The sequence below is a fragment of the Rattus norvegicus genome, chromosome 3, assembly GCF_036323735.1.
Source record: "Rattus norvegicus strain BN/NHsdMcwi chromosome 3, GRCr8, whole genome shotgun sequence".
Classification (NCBI taxonomy): domain Eukaryota; kingdom Metazoa; phylum Chordata; class Mammalia; order Rodentia; family Muridae; genus Rattus; species Rattus norvegicus.
The window spans coordinates 49630234-49647050 of NC_086021.1; the positions used below are offsets into that span (position 1 = coordinate 49630234).

Genomic DNA, 16817 nt, shown 5'->3' on the forward strand with positions numbered 1-16817 from the left:
TCTCAAACAGGAGCAAACTGCCGCGTTAGAAAAGAACAGGATAGAGGCAAGAAGATGGTAAGAGTGTCTTATCAGTCACTGGATTCTGAGAATAAAACTTTGAGAAGAAACCACCTGAAATGCAAACGAGAAAGATGTATTTCATGGGGTCTGAACTAGCTCCAAGCGGTGTTTTCCCTCTAGAGTTTCCTATGGGATGTCAGCCACTTGTTGAGTGTTAAAATACTCCTTAGCTAGAGAACGTTGTACTTCTTTTCACAGTCCAGGCAGTTTCTAACCAGTGTTTGGAACTTGAAACCACTGCCAAGCCTAAACACATCTGGTTGATTCCAGGCCACAAATAGCATCGAAATGGCTTCAACACCTTTTGTAACTGTCATGCTTAAAACTTTATTTCCAAAATAGAACTGACAAATAGATATATCAGCCTGATGCTCCAGAGCTAAAGTCAACGTGTGGCGCAGAACATGAAGAACCATCATAACATACGTGAAGCTATGTGATTCTGTTTCCGACCACAAACTCTTGTTTCAGCAAATTAAATTAGAACACCGGCATTAGTAGAGGCAACCCCATTTTCATTTGCTAAGTGTCATGTTATAAGATTAGGAACCCATTCTGAACACTTCAGGTATCCAGTTATATGGTGATATACAATCCCAATTAGTAATCAAATATCTTTAATAATGTTATTGAATGCCTCCAGGGTATTGCCACTACTTAGAAAATGCTGCAGACAGTTTTATCTGGTCTTTCATTGATGGTTTTCATTTTACCAGAACATCCGATATAAATTTAGTGGCGAGTGATATGGGAAGGCACAATATTTAGGTAGGAAATTTTGGTTTTGTTTTGTTTTTACCTGTAACATAAGAATTCAAAATAATTTGTTAGTGCACCCCAATTGGGAAATGCAGACAGAATTACATAAACCTACTTCAAGTAAGCTAATTGCCTGAAGATAACAGGTTTAATTTAAGGCACATAAGAACCAGTCTTTAAGTTGGGGAAGATGTGTTTTATATGAGGGAAACTGGTGGAATGGTGGAAATCTGGAGATGCAAAGTACGTTTTCATTTGGGGAGGTAACAATAGGAAGCACAAGTGTATTTTTCTTTCTTTCTTTTTTTTTTAATCTTTCAGGAAATGGTCAAGCTGCCATGTATAATGTTGCTCTTCCTTGTTTGTAAGTGCACATTTAAAATGATGGCATTACGGGGAGAAGGGTAAGATATTGGTAGCGATTATTCCATGGGGGCAGAATGGTGCTCAATAGGGGTGATGAGCTCTGGAATCACATTTGAAATCCATCTTTTAGGACAGGCTGGAGAAGGTACAGTCTCAGGTAGGTCAACCGCTTCTAGGATCAGGGTCTTTGCAGATAAAGGAGAGTCATTTGGGGACTTAGCCTGAGGACTGGCCATAAATACAATAATGGCGACAAGGTTAATAAAGTCTTTAGTATGAGGACTCTTTAGTGAGCAGCCAATTAGAACTAAATCACTTAACTCTTGTCCATCAACACAGGTTCAACCATTTCCTAAATTCTAAGCAAAATGCATGCATCAGGGAGTGGGGTCCATGCAAGAAGTAAATCCGAATGGAGAAAAATTACATAGGGAAATTTTCTCGCTGCTTTAATTGTTAAAAGATGCACGAACAAAGCTATCCCGGGATGTCTTTTTTGATGTTACTGACTCATCAGCTCAAGGTCAAAGGTGGTCAACCACTTAGGTCACTTTGTGGAGAGAATATACGGCAGCCAACTTTCAAAGAATATATTTGGTAATAGACACTGTACTTGTAATAGGGCCACATTAATTCTGTATCTCAAATGGACAACCTGGGAGGATAGAGGACTCAACTGTGAGGCCCTGCAAAGGACAAATTCTGTGAGTCGCTGAGAGTTTGACATTTCCCTTGTACTAATCTTGAGAACCTTCGCTAACAAGTATTTAACAAATTCAATTTAAAATAAAGGGCTAACTTGGGGATTTATTTAATTTTAATTTGCTTGATTAGTTTACCTGACACAAATCAAAATGTCCTAGAATCAGACTTCTCTACCAACAAGACTCAGAACACCCACATTGCTATTAAAGAAATCCAAACACTGTCACTGTTGTCTAGGTAGGTCTATGTCTCAACAGACAGCGAGAATAAAGATTAAAGTTAAAAGATAGAAGGTTTGTGGCATGAAAAATTACCATATACCTTAGGAATGAAATTGACCAGAAATTTATTTAAAATTTAGACTTCGTCAACTTCAAAATAGAAGCGTCTTTATTTCTTTTCTGAAGAAGGTGGTTTGAAAGCACCTGCCACAATGTCTGAACAGAGAAAGCGCTCAATCGGTATCAGGTTGAAATTTTAGTGGAGTACAAATGAGTCCTTGACAGTGCCTACCAGGAGGTTCAGATCTTTTATTTCAGTCATTGTTTATGACAATTATTCCAATTGAAGTTAACATTTACAAAGTATTTCCTCTTCTTACTATCCAGGGTATTTCCCTCCCGCCAAAACCCAAGCAAACAAGCAAGCAATAGGCCATTGGTAAGAGAATTAAGCAGTATGACTTTGGTATCTGCCTAGGAAATAAATTTAAAATAGATTATGGCAAAAGAGCACAGACTCCCAGTGGAAAAAAATAGACACTAATTTTCTTCTTAATTTAAACAGTTCTATAGACAGATAACAAACATACTTTATCAATGACACGTTTATAATCAACATATAATAACCAAATGACAGTTCAACTTCATTGCCCGGCCTTTGAGTCAAGACAGTTCTCTCTTATAATATTCATATTAACTCATTTAAAATATCATTAGATATTAATATAAACAAAAGGCTTATTGGAGCCCAGTTAGAAGAAAGCAAGCTAAATTTACACATACATCATACTGACACATTTCATGAAGAATTTTGCTTGGATGGAACCTAATACAATGACAGTATTAATGTCATGAGATGTTTGGTCAAGAGACCAAAAAGTTAACATATCAGAAACTCTACAAGCTGAGACACCAACAGGAGAATAACTGATCACCAGTTTAGAGAAGCCATTGCATGACTAGCATCCTGTTGCTAGGCAATGTTTCTAGGTAGCAGATCTCTCATCTTAAAGGGCCAGGATATTTTACTTTTAAAATAATGTGCTTTTTTAAAAAAAAGAAAAGAAAAAATATATACATTTGCATTTGTCAACTTTTGGGTCTCTCAACTAGCTGGGCTAGCTTATTTATAGGAGATAAATATGCTGACTGAATGTCACTATGTATGAGAGCCCTCACTAAAATAAAAGTTTTACACTCACCATGTAGTAAATGATAGAGTTTGCATATGGTCATATAATAAGACCAATCAGAGAGGGAAAGATGCCTTCAGTGGTGTGCCTATTGTAGCTGAATAATGAAATACAAAATATATTTGAGGTTGATTAAAATTAAAGAAAATTTAGGCATGAAAATACTTGTTACTCTGTAAATACTTAAATAAGACTCAGTATTAAAGGATGTATAATAAATGAACAGTGTAAGGAAAAAATTGATGTTTCAAATATACAGCTTAAGTATAAAATTTGTGTAGATTTGCAAAACCAATTTGGGGTGTTTTAAAAGTATCATCAATTGGCCTTTTAAAATAATAACCACAGATAGTATGGTTGGAGGAAAAGGAGCTGAACTGGTTGGACCAGGAGGAGCAAAGCTGTTACAACCTGGGTTCTCTTCACAAAGTGCTCTCGGCACTAGTGGTCCAGGATGTACCACTTTCCCGAAATACTCAGCTTGATTGTGGTCACGTGTGCTACGTCCAACACAGGGCTAGTGAAGGATCTGGGAAGATCTGGAGTACTTGTATTTCCCAGGGTATCTCTGAATATCAGATTATGTACCCTGTCTGCAGATAGTTAACTTTTCACACCTCCTCTTCTGCGCCATATGCATCCGTGCTGTCTTTTGCCCTTGTATAAAGTACAAGGTTTTTCTACACTTTATCCTTCCTTCTCCCACTTCCAATATTTTGAATATGACTCTATACTTTCTTTTCCCCACCTGGACAAATACATATTTCTAGTGAAGGAGACTTGGAAAGGGATGAGGGAGGGGGTAAGACTAAGTTTCCTCATTTAGAGCAGAAAGATGGGGAGGAGAGAGAGAAAACGTTGATGGAAACCCTACTACAGAGCTGCAGATCTGATCTGGGGTTGTGAAAGTATCTTTACCCGATGCCCTTTTAGGAAACGTGATATCCCAGAGAGTGTTAGGGCTTTGTCAGTGTCAGGGATTAATAAATAACACACGAATGGGAGATACTCTTTTAGTCTTTCAATTACAGGATTCAGTGGCTTATTTGGTCTCTTGCTTTTCTTTCATGGAAATGACATTTATAATTGATTCAAAAGTGGCCAATTTATGAAAATCAAACAAAGTCACCCCAAAGCATGACGTACTTAGCATTTGGTGAGCCCACTAGCATATCACTGACCAGGTTTATCATAAGATTTTTACACATATAAAAAAAATCACCACAGCTTAAGAATTGGAAAATACGTTCAATAATTAGCTCTCGCTGTACCATTTCATTACCCTGGGCATTTAAATTTCCCTTTGACACGATAGGCAAACTTGTTTTACAGATAACTTGAAAGTTAGGAAGACAAGCACACCCATAAACACATGAATGGTCCAATAAACAGGCAACACAGAAGTCCTACTGGGTTATGCAAAAGTGTTAACTTCTTCCTTGTCGAAGGTATCAGCAAGGGCTACATCTTAGGCCGCACAAGTGTACTCATTAGATATTATGACACATACAGCAGGCCGGAGAGCTCTAGCTAGCTAGTCAAAGTCGCTCATACCTGTGTGTTCGTATTTATGTCGCAGAAGGGAACTGCTTTTCTGGAATGTCTTGTCACATAAGTCACATGCATACATGCCACTTTCTGTCTTCTTTATCTTCTTTCGAGACAGACAGGAATCGGAGTCTGTCAAGTCATCTAGGCCCGACATGTAGTCTTGTGCTCCATCAAGCAATTCTCCCTGTGATACAATCACACAGTTCAACAAGGTCTCTTCTCTGTGAGTTTACACCGAACAATTAAGCGCTGGCTGACAACCGGAGTGCCTCAAAAACACTACATGCCAATCTATCTTACAACTAAAATCTTTTCTTTTTTTTTTTCTGTCTGAACAACATGTGAAGTTTCACACTTCAACAAAACATATACCTTTTCTGCCATAGATAGGAAAAACGGTTTTCTTAAATCTTCCACTTTTTCTTTTAATACCAGGGGAAATCCACAAATGAACATTAAATACCAGAATTATTATATTTTCCAGCATGCTTTACTTCAGGAATGATTGGTAGCTGTAGAAACCTCATTTTAATTGAATTTTATATTTAGGTACAAAATATTATTATTATGCAATCTATTTAAATGTATGTCTACCAACTAAAAGCCTTAAGCTATATTTTTATATTTAATTTTCTAATTTGAAATAGAGAATATTAATAACACTTTTTATCAATGTTCTATCTATGTTAAAACAGCCTTCAGCGTTGAGTAATAACAAATGTGGATCAGTAAATTATTAAATTTCTTGATATTTATTTTGTCTTGGTCCAAAGGAGTGCAAACTTGCGTGATAACATACATTTCCATTTGCTAGCCCACAGTCTAGTTTTCTTAGACTATATTTGCACTAATTAATACTAGAGAAGATTAAGTAGGCTTAAATGCATTTACAAAGAGGGCAGATGTGTTGTAAATCGGAATACTGGACAGCTGTTACAGCCGTGCACAGCCACGTTGGCTCCTATTTTGCAAAACAGGGATTACACAAAAAGTAATGCTAAAACAATGCCTGCTTTCAGATTCTACCACCTAGAAATCATCCGGCAACTTGAAAACTGGGCAAGAGGTCCTGTGTACCATGTGAAGTACTCCTTTAAAAATACTCTTCAGAACGAACTTACTCTCTATAAAACAAAATGGATGTTAAAATTTAAACATGTGATTCCTTCAAGTCACAGACGTCTTTCAGAGCACGTGACTCCTGCACACTTCAGTTTCAAGCATGTAGGTAAGCTACTATTAGCATCAGTGCGCACTTCTCAAGGGAATTCTTTATTTTGTTTCCTTTGTTTTGGAGACAGAGTCCTGCTATATTGCCTAACCTTAAACTAGACATCTTCTTGCCTTAGCTTCTTAATACTATTATCCTTTCAGCCACTGGCTTTGCTAGCCCGATTCAAAACTTTCCCATTCCTGATTTTCCCACCCTTATTTACTTATTTATTTATTTATTTAGTAACGAGCAGGCTGGGAATCACAGCTAGGGTATCACACGTGCTGGACCACATTTTTCTTTTCTTTTTTTTTTTCCTTTTCTTTTTTTTTGGAGCTGGGGACCGAACCCAGGGCTTTGTGCTTGCTAGACAAGCGCTCTACCACTGAGCTAAACCCCCAACCCTGACTACACTTTTCAATAGCCTTTCTTCAGAGCAAAGCGACACATCTCGTTACCTGAAATCCTTGTTTCCGCTGGTATTTCCTCCTTTGCTGCATATCAGCAAAGGTAGCTGCTCCCGTTGGGTAGGTATAGGCCATATGTGGTAGGAAGCTCATCTGATCCAGCCCTGGGTATGGTCGTAGCCCGGGGATGCTGGTCTGGACTGGTGGCATGAAAGTGGCAGGGGGAAATGCGCTCTGTGGTGGAAGAGCTGTGTATAAAGGCTTGGCACTAAATGGGTTCATGCCGAACACAGGGTTAGTGCTTTTATTGTCCAGGTTATTAGAATTTGAAAACTCTTTCTTGATAAAAGTCAAATTCAGAGGTTCATCTGAGTTTTCAGAGGATGAAGAAACACTGTTGTGGTCTAAACTTATGCTAGTAGCTTTCGTCTTGTTCTTTGTGGCTATAATACTTTTGGGCTCTCTCATTTGTTTTGGTAATGACAGGTCCAACGGCTCAGCCTGCAGCTCCTCGGAAGAGAAGCTATTTGGAGTGTACGAGCTACTGTGGGAGTTTTTAGAAGACGTGGAAGAAAGATTCAAAGGAGAAGGAGTGTTACTCCTTGAGTGGTCCAGTTTATCAACTGCTTTAATATTGGTGAAGTGGGAAGATTTTGTTAGCCTGAGAGGAGGATCACAACTCGTGACACTGTTGTGGAGTTCTGCTATAGATGGTGACGTGATTGAGTCCATAGGTTTTACAGGAGACCTGGGTAACAAAGAGTCTTTTGTGGTGGGGTTGCTGTTGGGAGCTAAGGGCTTGGAGTTCCTCTCCAGTGATGGTGACCTGGAACTGGAGTACTGGTAGACTTTTCTCTGCTCAAACCATTCCTTCACAAACTCCTGAGGAAGGCCCACAGCAATGGAGATTTTCAGCAGTTCATCAGAGTTGGGTTCCATATTCATAGCATAGTATGCTTTGAGTACAGACATGTGGTCCTTGTACGGGTTGATCGGGCTTGTCAGTCCTTTCTCAGAAAGTACAGATGACAAGAGGAGGGCTTTATTGTCAACGAACACCCCAGCTTTGTTGGGGACTATGTTTTCGTGAGGTTGCAGGACCGCCTTGATCTCTTCATTCATTTTACACAGGTAGCGTTCATGCTGATGCAGGGGGATAGGACCTGGGAAGCTTTCTTTACAGAACTGGCATGAAAACGGAGTGGGTATGCTGTGGTTCTCAATCATTTTATCATCGGTGACCAAATCTATCAAAGTACGTAGCTTCTCTTTCTTTATATTACTGATCTGTCTCCTTGAGTCAGTAGTCAAGCTCTGGAGGCAAGCTTTGGCTTCGTTGACTTTCTCTAAGGTATAGTCAATGATACTTTTAGTGGCACCATTATGACTCACTACTGGAAGACCGACGGCTGGAATACTAGGAGAAGTAACCCCTTGTTCTTCTGGCTGAGAACATGGATCCTTCATGTGGTAACCTTTCAACTTTGAAATGTCTTCAGTTTTGCAGTCCATCTTTTGCCTAGAAACCGTATTATCCACAATCTGTAGAACCTTTTGTACCTCACTCAGATTACTATTCATAGTGGGAAATCCAAGTAAAGGGGCTTCTAACCCTACACCTAAGTGCTGCATTGGACTCTGAGCAGATGGGTGCACACCTAAAGGGCTGGTGGCTCCAAGCCCACCGTTCATAAAGGGACTAGTGCCACTAAACCCATGTGTTGCCATAAGAACTTTATAGTCATTGAAGTCTAGTGGTTCTGTTTTAATCTTAAGTAAGCCCGTCTGCTCAGACATGCTAAGTGGTTTTCCATTTTCCAACTTGTTCCTTAGTTGAGTAATGGCTGAGTTAGTAGGAGAAGAAGAAACAGAATTAGGGGAAGAACCCGTCTTGATATTGTTTCTCATTCGGCCATTTACTGAGATTAAACCAATACATTTCTTGCTGCTGATATGTGAACTGTAGGAACCAGAATGAGAGAAGCGTTTCTTGCAGTTGGGGCATTCGTAAGGTTTTTCACCTAAAAGGATAATTAAAATTAGCATTAGATTTCTTCGGTGAGGTAACACACAAAGTTGTCTGCCGAGACATGGATCTGCGGAACCAAATGAAATTAATCTAGGTGTAGAGTGTAGGTGGAGCCTATATTCTAGATGCTTAAGTCAGAGTTATATGACCATAACTATCTCTGGGCTTTATCTGCCCCGGGTGGACATAATTCAAGATGTAAGCTATGGAAGGCGAAGGCTATCTACGCCTTTTTCAGCTAGAATCCCAAATCTTGTCCGGCCTTCGGCAGCCTCCTATTTAAACAGAGTGTCAGATTAATGTGTGGTCAATAGCACAATAAAGATGTCACAGTATTTAAAGGAAAGTGTAGCCACAGCTTTAATCAACTCTGTGGAGATCCCATTGATTCCACCAATTTGACTAGTTCTTTGAATAGCATCCAATTTGGTAATAAAATGCTTGGCAGAGCTATCAAACTCTGTATAAAGCAGAAATCTCAGTGGTGGGATGTGGGTTTATGATGTACAGTCATCAGGAGTCAAGGAATGTTTAGCAAACGTAAATTCTGGTCTAATTTTCTCCCACTTTTTCTTGGATACATTTAGGTATCAAAAGTGAGTATCTTTCTGAAATTATAGCCCAAATATCTCCAGGTCAAAGTTAACACAGATCAGTAAAAGTCTCTAGATTTAGCAGAAAACAAAAACCAAAGCCCTTGTGAACCATAAGAAGTATAAACATCTCTAGGACACCATGAGGCTCTCCAAGGCTTGTAAAGCTTATGAAATAAGGGGGTAAGCCCACGACACTCCACCGGGGACTGTGTACACTGAAATGGTCCCCACGACCTCTAATTGGAAAGAACACAATGCCGCCAGCCCCCATGACTCACCACTGTGAATTCTCAGGTGTTCTTTCAGGTGGTGCTTGTACTTGAAGGCCTTGCCACACTCTGTGCACTTGAACTTGCGGTTACCTGCTCCTTGGGTTAGCATTTGGTGCTGTGAAAGGAGAAAAATGGCCATCAGTTTTGTTCGGGAGGCACAAAGGAGATTGCTTGGGGAATCTCTTTCAAGGCCTCTCTTTCAGACAGGCCGAGAGGTCTGAGTTCATGCTTATTTATCTGCTCAGACTTTCAGAGTTGCAATAAAAGTGGTAATGCTGGTAATAAAATGGGAACTTTTCTCTTTTAAGAAAGTGCTTCCCATGCACGTCTGACACTCGCTTCACAACTACGTCGTCCTTTTTTTCTTCTAGAGTGTTTCTTGGACCCCTGAGATGAGAAAGGATGATTGTAGAGGTGCTCACGGCTCTTTTGGTTTAGTGAAGGATCTAAATCCTAAAGCTTTCCTTTCAGAATAGCAATCTCGTTGAGGAAAAAAATAATTTCCTGAAAATTATAAAATTGCTCCTTTCTTTTAACCTACACTTAAAAACAAATTTTCATGAGGCTTTCTGTATCCAGGTAAAAGTGTGTCTTACACCAAATAAAACTGGAATTTAAAGAAATGTCGACCTCTCCCCACCCCCAAATAAAAGACAAAAAATCTCCTTTGACTATAAATATTTGGTACGTCTGTTTAAATATCCCCACTCTCAGGCCCATGTCAACTCCGTTTTTCTTAGGTGCTGCCTATCAGATTTGATTCATTATCAAATAAGAGACAGCATCTTGGGTTATAGCTGCTTGAACAGTTTTATCACAAGCTAGTAGGAAGGACTTCGACGACTTTTCATTTTCCTTTTTAGTACTGTGCGAGAACCAACAGAAAAAAAAAAAGAGTTTGCTGAAGAGACAAGTTAGGCTGCACAGGTACAGTCAAACACGGCTGACCTTTTTGAACAAGGGGGGGAAAAGCAGTGTGACTTGGAATTCTAGGGGGAAAAAAAATACAGTCATCCACTCTGTATGCTCAAGGTAAGAGGCCAGCCTTTTTTTCTGCAGCAGTGACACAAAAGCCTTTTGCAAAAAAAAAAAAAAAAAAAAAAAAAAAAAAAAAAAAAGACAGGAACGGTGTGACAACTGCTAGGGTGTGCTGAATCTTCCCACATTCCTAGTGAGACAGATGGTGTTACAGGGGACACAGGGAGGTTTGTTCAAACAGCAGCAACCTTCAAAGATCAAGCGGAGCCCAGCCCGCCGAGCGCCATTGAGGGACCGGTGCTCATATGTTGCCGAGTTGCATAAACAAACAGCAGCAGCTGTTTTGTCCCCCCACAGCCCTCAGAGGACGGCTGTAAACTTTAGTTGTGCCACTGTTAATATGATACAATCATTTTAATTTACTAATTGTAAATGCCATGAGCAAATGAGCGGACTTTTCAACACCAAAGCTACCATTCATAATGCGCCAACACAGTCACACTTCTTCTGCATGTGAAATTTAAAGCAGTTATACCAGATAAATATCTAGGCATTCTTTTCCTAGAGTGGTTTTGTGTGTGTGTGTGTGTGTGTGTGTGTGTGTGTGTGTGCACAGAAGCGTGAGAAGGTAAACTGTTACAAAAGTGTAACTGCACAAGTGTATTACTTATAGCTGATCTCTGGAAAACATTCCAGGAACAAGTCCAATCGGAAACAAATGGTGTGATAATGTGATATAGTGCCTTAAATAGCATAAAAAAATTTGTAACACAGTATTTCCATTCTTGCTTAATTGGGTTTGTGTCTTCTTTTCCTTATTCAAAGACAATAAAGCCTATGAGGACAAATCGGAGTTTTATAGAGAAGGCCATATTTAACCACTTAAAAAGTATATGATATCAAAGTTCATTTAGGGCAATTCTGTATCTGTAGGCCCAGTTATTGTGACTTATGAAGCATCATTACTGTGACCACCCAACACATCATAATATCAATTTGCACAGTCAATTCTCCCAGGAGGACAGAAAGAGCAGTTTTGCTGAAACATTTAAGAGATGCTGTGAATCAAGCCTACTCAGTCATTTCAAGGATTTAAGACACCATCCTTACCTTTCCAAGACAGAGTTCTTATCTTTAAAACAAGTAAGCTAAAAGAGGCAGAACAATTTTGGCATTTAACTACAAGCATGTATACTGAGGTGAAATTATTTTAATTATAACCACATTTTTTTATCATTTAACACTTTTCCAATTTATTATGTATATATGCATATAACCTATATGGCCTTTTTATCTTCCTAAAAACATATTTCACAAATTGGTAAGCTTGTCAAGTATTCTAAGTAACTTCAAAGTGTTTCCTGACAAATGAAAGAAATACGCACTCCTTTTACTATGCGTTAGGTCCTATATGAAAAGAATGCCTATGCAAAACTAGGTGAAAAATGGAATTAAAATTGCTGAGATGTTTAATAATGTATAATTAAAATGCTACAATTTCATTCACTTTTTGTGGAACATAAAAATGAAACTAAAGTCAAGTTAAAGTGCAAATAAAATTTCTAAATTAGAAATTAACACACTCATTCGATCGTGAACATAAGACTATTAAATCATATTAGAAGAGACCATCAAAAAATCATTTAGACCTCAATTAAAGCTATTACCATTAAAAGATCTGCATCTTCAAAATGCCATGAAAAATTAATAATGATTGCCAATCAAAGCAATATCGTTTCTCTAAGGGGTTATTATAGAAAGAAATCACTTAGAACCAACCCCCACCTGATCTGTCCCTGGCTTGTGCGTCACCATATGCCTTTCGAGCTGGGTGCGGTAGGCGAACGTGTAGCTACAAAGAGGGCAGGAAAAGTTCTCTTCATTCTTCTCGTGGCGGTACTTGATGTGCTCCTTCAGCGATGTCAAGCGCTTGTAGCCGCGGTCGCAGTAGGGGCAGGTCAGCAGTTGGGCAAAAGCATCTGGAGTTCCAGGTGGCAGGTCTGTAGCCGAGAGGCGAGAGGGAGAGGAGCGGGCCAAAAGGTCAGTAAATCAATGGCAGCTAATGGGCTGGCTGCCCGGGCTGCTATGACAGGAATCGCTGCAATCTGCTCCAGGACAGCGCCATCATTGCGTGCCCGGCCTCCTCACAACCAGGCCCCTTGAACACCCAGGGCAGGCTTGTCCGAATCAGCTCACACTGCGTTGGAAAATTAATTAATTACTTGAGCTTATTTGTGGGGAGGGGGGATTTAAACAGCTGATAAATGAAGAAATTCCCTTCGGGTGACTGACAGTCCCTCTGAACCCTAGACTCACATGTAACTCAGGAATTTACAGGAGAGAAGATTTTTCAGGTGTCAGAGAACAAAAGGTGAGGGTTGGTGATCTTAAGTTTTTTTTCTTTTTCCTCAAAAGTAAAATATCTCTGAAAGATAGGAATACATTTAGATATTTTTATCTCTTAGAAATGGGCTGTAATTGTTCTTCTTCTGTATTGGATGTACAAATGACACAAATTTGCTGACAAAAAAAATTTCACAATACCCTAAAATTACAGTTCTAATCTTTGCTCATGAAATTCCATGCTTCTGCAGCTGTTCTTCAAATTTTAAGGTAAACACCCAGGCATGTAGTGCATTTGTAATTGTAACAGCTGCAGAGGTCAGTATCGTGGCTAAAAATGAATTACAGCCTTACCATTTTCTTCTTGCCCATTGGCCTCTGGCGTGCCAAGGCGAGACAGCTCCTCAGGGGCTTCTGGGTAAATAATGGCCGTGTCGCTTCGCTGAAGGTACTCTTCAATGCTGACTGCGTGGCCATCTCTTTCCTCCAGTTTTCTTTTGGCAAAGTATTCCTCAAAGTCTGATGTGCAATTTGCATTCTTAACTGAAATCATAAGCAGAAAAGAAACGTCTTTTCAGGGCCTCTTTCCTGGGTGACCAAGTCCTCTAGATCACTGTTAGTAACAAAGGTCGGCTTGTTACTAGTAAAACTTAAGGTAACTCACTTGTCAGAAGGGAAGATGACCAAATACTGATTAAATGCTTACTTTTATAACACACACAAAAGAGCTGACTTTGTTTAAGCGGGCAGATTTGTTTTTAGAATGTTCATCTGTATAATTAACATACAAATGAAAGAAAATTTAAAATGTATTTATTAACAATTTTTAAAAGTGAACTAAAAAAAAAGTAATCTCTGAACGTGACCTAACATACACTTGCAGATACTTTCGTGGACTACATGCAACTTCCGTTTGTCTTTAAAAAAAAAGTAAATTTAGCTCTCAGTGACAGGGAAACCTTGACAATCTACTCTGAGGAGGTCAGCAGATAGTGTAGCCTCTCCTGCCCTTCCATAAGCCCTTGAATAAAGGGCTCACGCAAGAAAAGGAAATTTAATTTTCTTAAGGTATAGGAAACTTCACATTCCTTCAGATGCATCTGCTGCTAAGTAAAAGCTGTCTTTGAACAGTTAGTCAAGTCTAGGGATTTCCGAGACAGGTGTGAATGGAGAGACAGCCCTACAAAGGCAACAGTGTGACGTTGCTAGAAACTCACAGAATGAAGCATTCTCTCTCACCCTGACCTTGATCAGCATCATATAGTTAAAAGGAATTAGAATTAAGTTCACAGCTGATAAAAAATAAAATTTAAAAAAAGTAAGGGAGTCCCACTGATAAAACTGCAGCAGGATTTCTATATGATTTTAGCTTCTTAAGTTATGATTATTTTTCTATGAAACAACTGTTGTGAACCAATTTCAACAATTTGTGTCGCAAGACACAGTACACTTAAAGTCTCTAGATACATCTCTGAAATTAGTGATGGCTTACATATCCCAAATAAAAGCTTACACATAACACAGGGCCGGAAGAGCAACTGTTAGTTATTCTTAATGGGTGCTGGTGCTTTTTGCACTAGCACAATGCATGGCAGACTCATGGTACCATAGTCTGAAAGCCGTTCCCTCTGACTCCACTAGATCTCCACCATATTGTCTTTGCTACAAGAAGCATACAGGGCTCCTTATGGGAAGCATCCTTGGCAAGTTGTGATGTGACAATGTTCGAGCAGGTTAGTAGGTTAGTTAATTTTCTTTTCTTTTTTTTTTTCCCCTTTGGTTCACATTATTATAAACTTGTGGATTTTAGATAAGAAGAGTAAAGGAATGGAAGCTCCCATTTGTTCAACATGTGTTGATTGAAAGTTTTAACAGCAAGCGAAGACCAGAGCTAACCTTGTCCTTTGGGACAACACAAGGGGGGGGGAGAGAGAGAGAGAGAGAGAGAGAGAGAGAGAGAGAGAGAGAGAGAGAGAGAGAGGAGAAAAGAAGGAAGAAGCAAGGAAAGAAGGAAAGAAGAAAACAAGAAAAAAAGTAAGAAAGAAAAGAGTAGATTGACTGGGTATGATGGTGATGGCGTTCTATGGTAGTATGAACAAAGATAACACAGTAATTCACTGAGCTCTACAGATTACGAAAGCTTTAATGGGGGAAGCTAGGAATTAACTTACTCTCAAAGCTGGAGCAGCAGTGTGTATGCAGGTGACCGGGAACATGGACATTTTGGTATCTAACTTGGAGTATGGAGTGAAGGAAAGAATGGTAGGATGTTGGAGAGCAGTGGTGGCAGAAATGGAAACACTCGGGAGGCAGTATCCCTCCTAAGGTCTTTCATTTTTATTCTAGGAATGAAAACACTTGTACTTTTTAATGATAACTTGGCTATAGTATGACAGGGACAGAAGGAAAAGAAGAGTAGGTTCTGTTCAGAGTTGGCTGAGGGTAGGGTGGGGTTGGGGCTGGGGGTATATGTTCCTGTCCAAAACCCCTCAAGAGACAAAGGTTAAGGAAGTGGTGGTAGAAAAAAGGGAAAGTGGCTAGAATTGAGAGAGATTTACAAAATAAAAATCTCTTAAGACTTGGGGAAAGATCCAGCTTGCCCAAGTGACATGCTAAAGTGTCTTCTTTATCTTTAGAATTTTCAGTCTGATAAATGGTTAGAGATACTTGCCAAAGCAGAAATACACTAGAATTCGAAAGAGTTGAAATTGTGGATAAACATAAGATCAAGCAGAAAAAAAAAATCGGGAGAATTTTCTTTATATTTTATGGACCACCAAATTAGGTGCTGACATTTCTGCGTGCCATCTTCTCACTCTGCCTTCTGCTAAGTTTAACAAGAATAGCTGTCTGATTCCAAGGTTTGTGTTTCCTTTAAAAAACGAGTTTGGAATGCAAGGTACTAGATGAGTACATTTTACGTTGGATTTAATAGCCATCAGTTAAGATCAGTGGCCCAGCTGTTCCATTCACAAGACCATAGGTGCTTTCAAAGGTTATTGACAGAGAGAATGAAGATAACATCACTGAACTTGCCCCACCCACTCCTCAGGGAGTATGTGGGAACTACCAGCTTACATAAACTATTGGCCATTTTTCTTTTTTTTGGCTCATTAAAATAGTCCTACCGAGAATTACTTTTTGCTTTTAATGATAGGAGACAAGGAGCAAAACTTAAAATAAATGCTTTCATTTAGTTTTTGTTTGTTTTTATGAGAGGGTTTCTCTGTGTGGTCCTAGATGTCCTAGAACTCACTCCATAGACCAGGCTGGCCTTGAACTCAAAGATCTGTCTAATTCTGGCTACAGAGTGCTGGGATTAAAGGTGTATACCACCACCACCCAGGTAAAGTGAATGTTTTAAAACAATATGCCTAACTTTAATGGCGGCTGACATCTTTTTCCGCAGTATGACAATTCAAAGTAATGTTACAGCTCCCTTCTGAACACATACCTATTTGAATATTTTTAAAAAATGTATTCGAGGCTTTTCAGAATATTGTCCCACTTGATGACCTTAGGGTAACCCAGCAAAAGTGGATGGATGTACATTTAATATCCTAATTTTATCTTGATATTTCAGCAACTATTTGAATTATCTGGCTATCTTTGCATGAATTTTCATTTGCATATGAATGTTTCCATCAGAAATGTAATCAAATGCAAATTCAATTGGATTTGCATTAATAGTCTTTGGGTTTAAAAGGGAGAAAAATTCTGATTTTTCTGGATAGGCAAACTAAACTACATCTAGATACACTTCTGGTGTTTGGAGAGGGAATTTGATTGCTAGATCAGATTTTGTCATGCTGGGCTTCTGTGTGAAGTGAGGTGAGGACGAAAGGACTTCAAGTCACATGTTCTGTTTAAGGATCATCTGTGGTAGTCTGTGGATCATGAATACTGAATGTATTGCCATGAAACGAATAGTTTTAAAAGAAACATTTATGGGGTGGATGTGGAAAATGAGGTACCTTTAGCACTATTCTTCTAATACAGCAATAAAACAAAATGTAAAACAAGATATCTGATTGTTGAGCTAAGGATTTAGAGTTTTGCTCAATTGTCAGTTTAGGTAATAGTAAGTCAATGCGACAGAGTGTTTCATGGTTTTCATAAAT

The 16817-nt window shown here is 39.1% G+C and overlaps 1 protein-coding gene across 2 annotated transcripts in view; it reads right to left on the reverse strand.

Annotated features, from left to right (window-relative positions):
* Zeb2 (zinc finger E-box binding homeobox 2) overlaps positions 1 to 16817 on the reverse strand; it is a 130296-nt gene that overhangs the window by 6206 nt on the left and 107273 nt on the right. Inside the window, exons 4-9 of one of the 2 annotated variants that reach the window (XM_017591687.3) lie at positions 13051 to 13239; positions 12139 to 12353; positions 9382 to 9490; positions 6530 to 8499; positions 4862 to 5042; positions 3317 to 3404 (exon numbers count right to left, since the gene is read on the reverse strand). In XM_017591687.3, the coding sequence (XP_017447176.1) occupies positions 3364 to 3404; positions 4862 to 5042; positions 6530 to 8499; positions 9382 to 9490; positions 12139 to 12353; positions 13051 to 13239 (2705 nt within the window). In that variant the 3' untranslated portion in view covers positions 3317 to 3363. The remainder of the gene's footprint in view (positions 1 to 3316; positions 3405 to 4861; positions 5043 to 6529; positions 8500 to 9381; positions 9491 to 12138; positions 12354 to 13050; positions 13240 to 16817) is intronic. The other variant, NM_001033701.2, reaches the window with a different exon arrangement.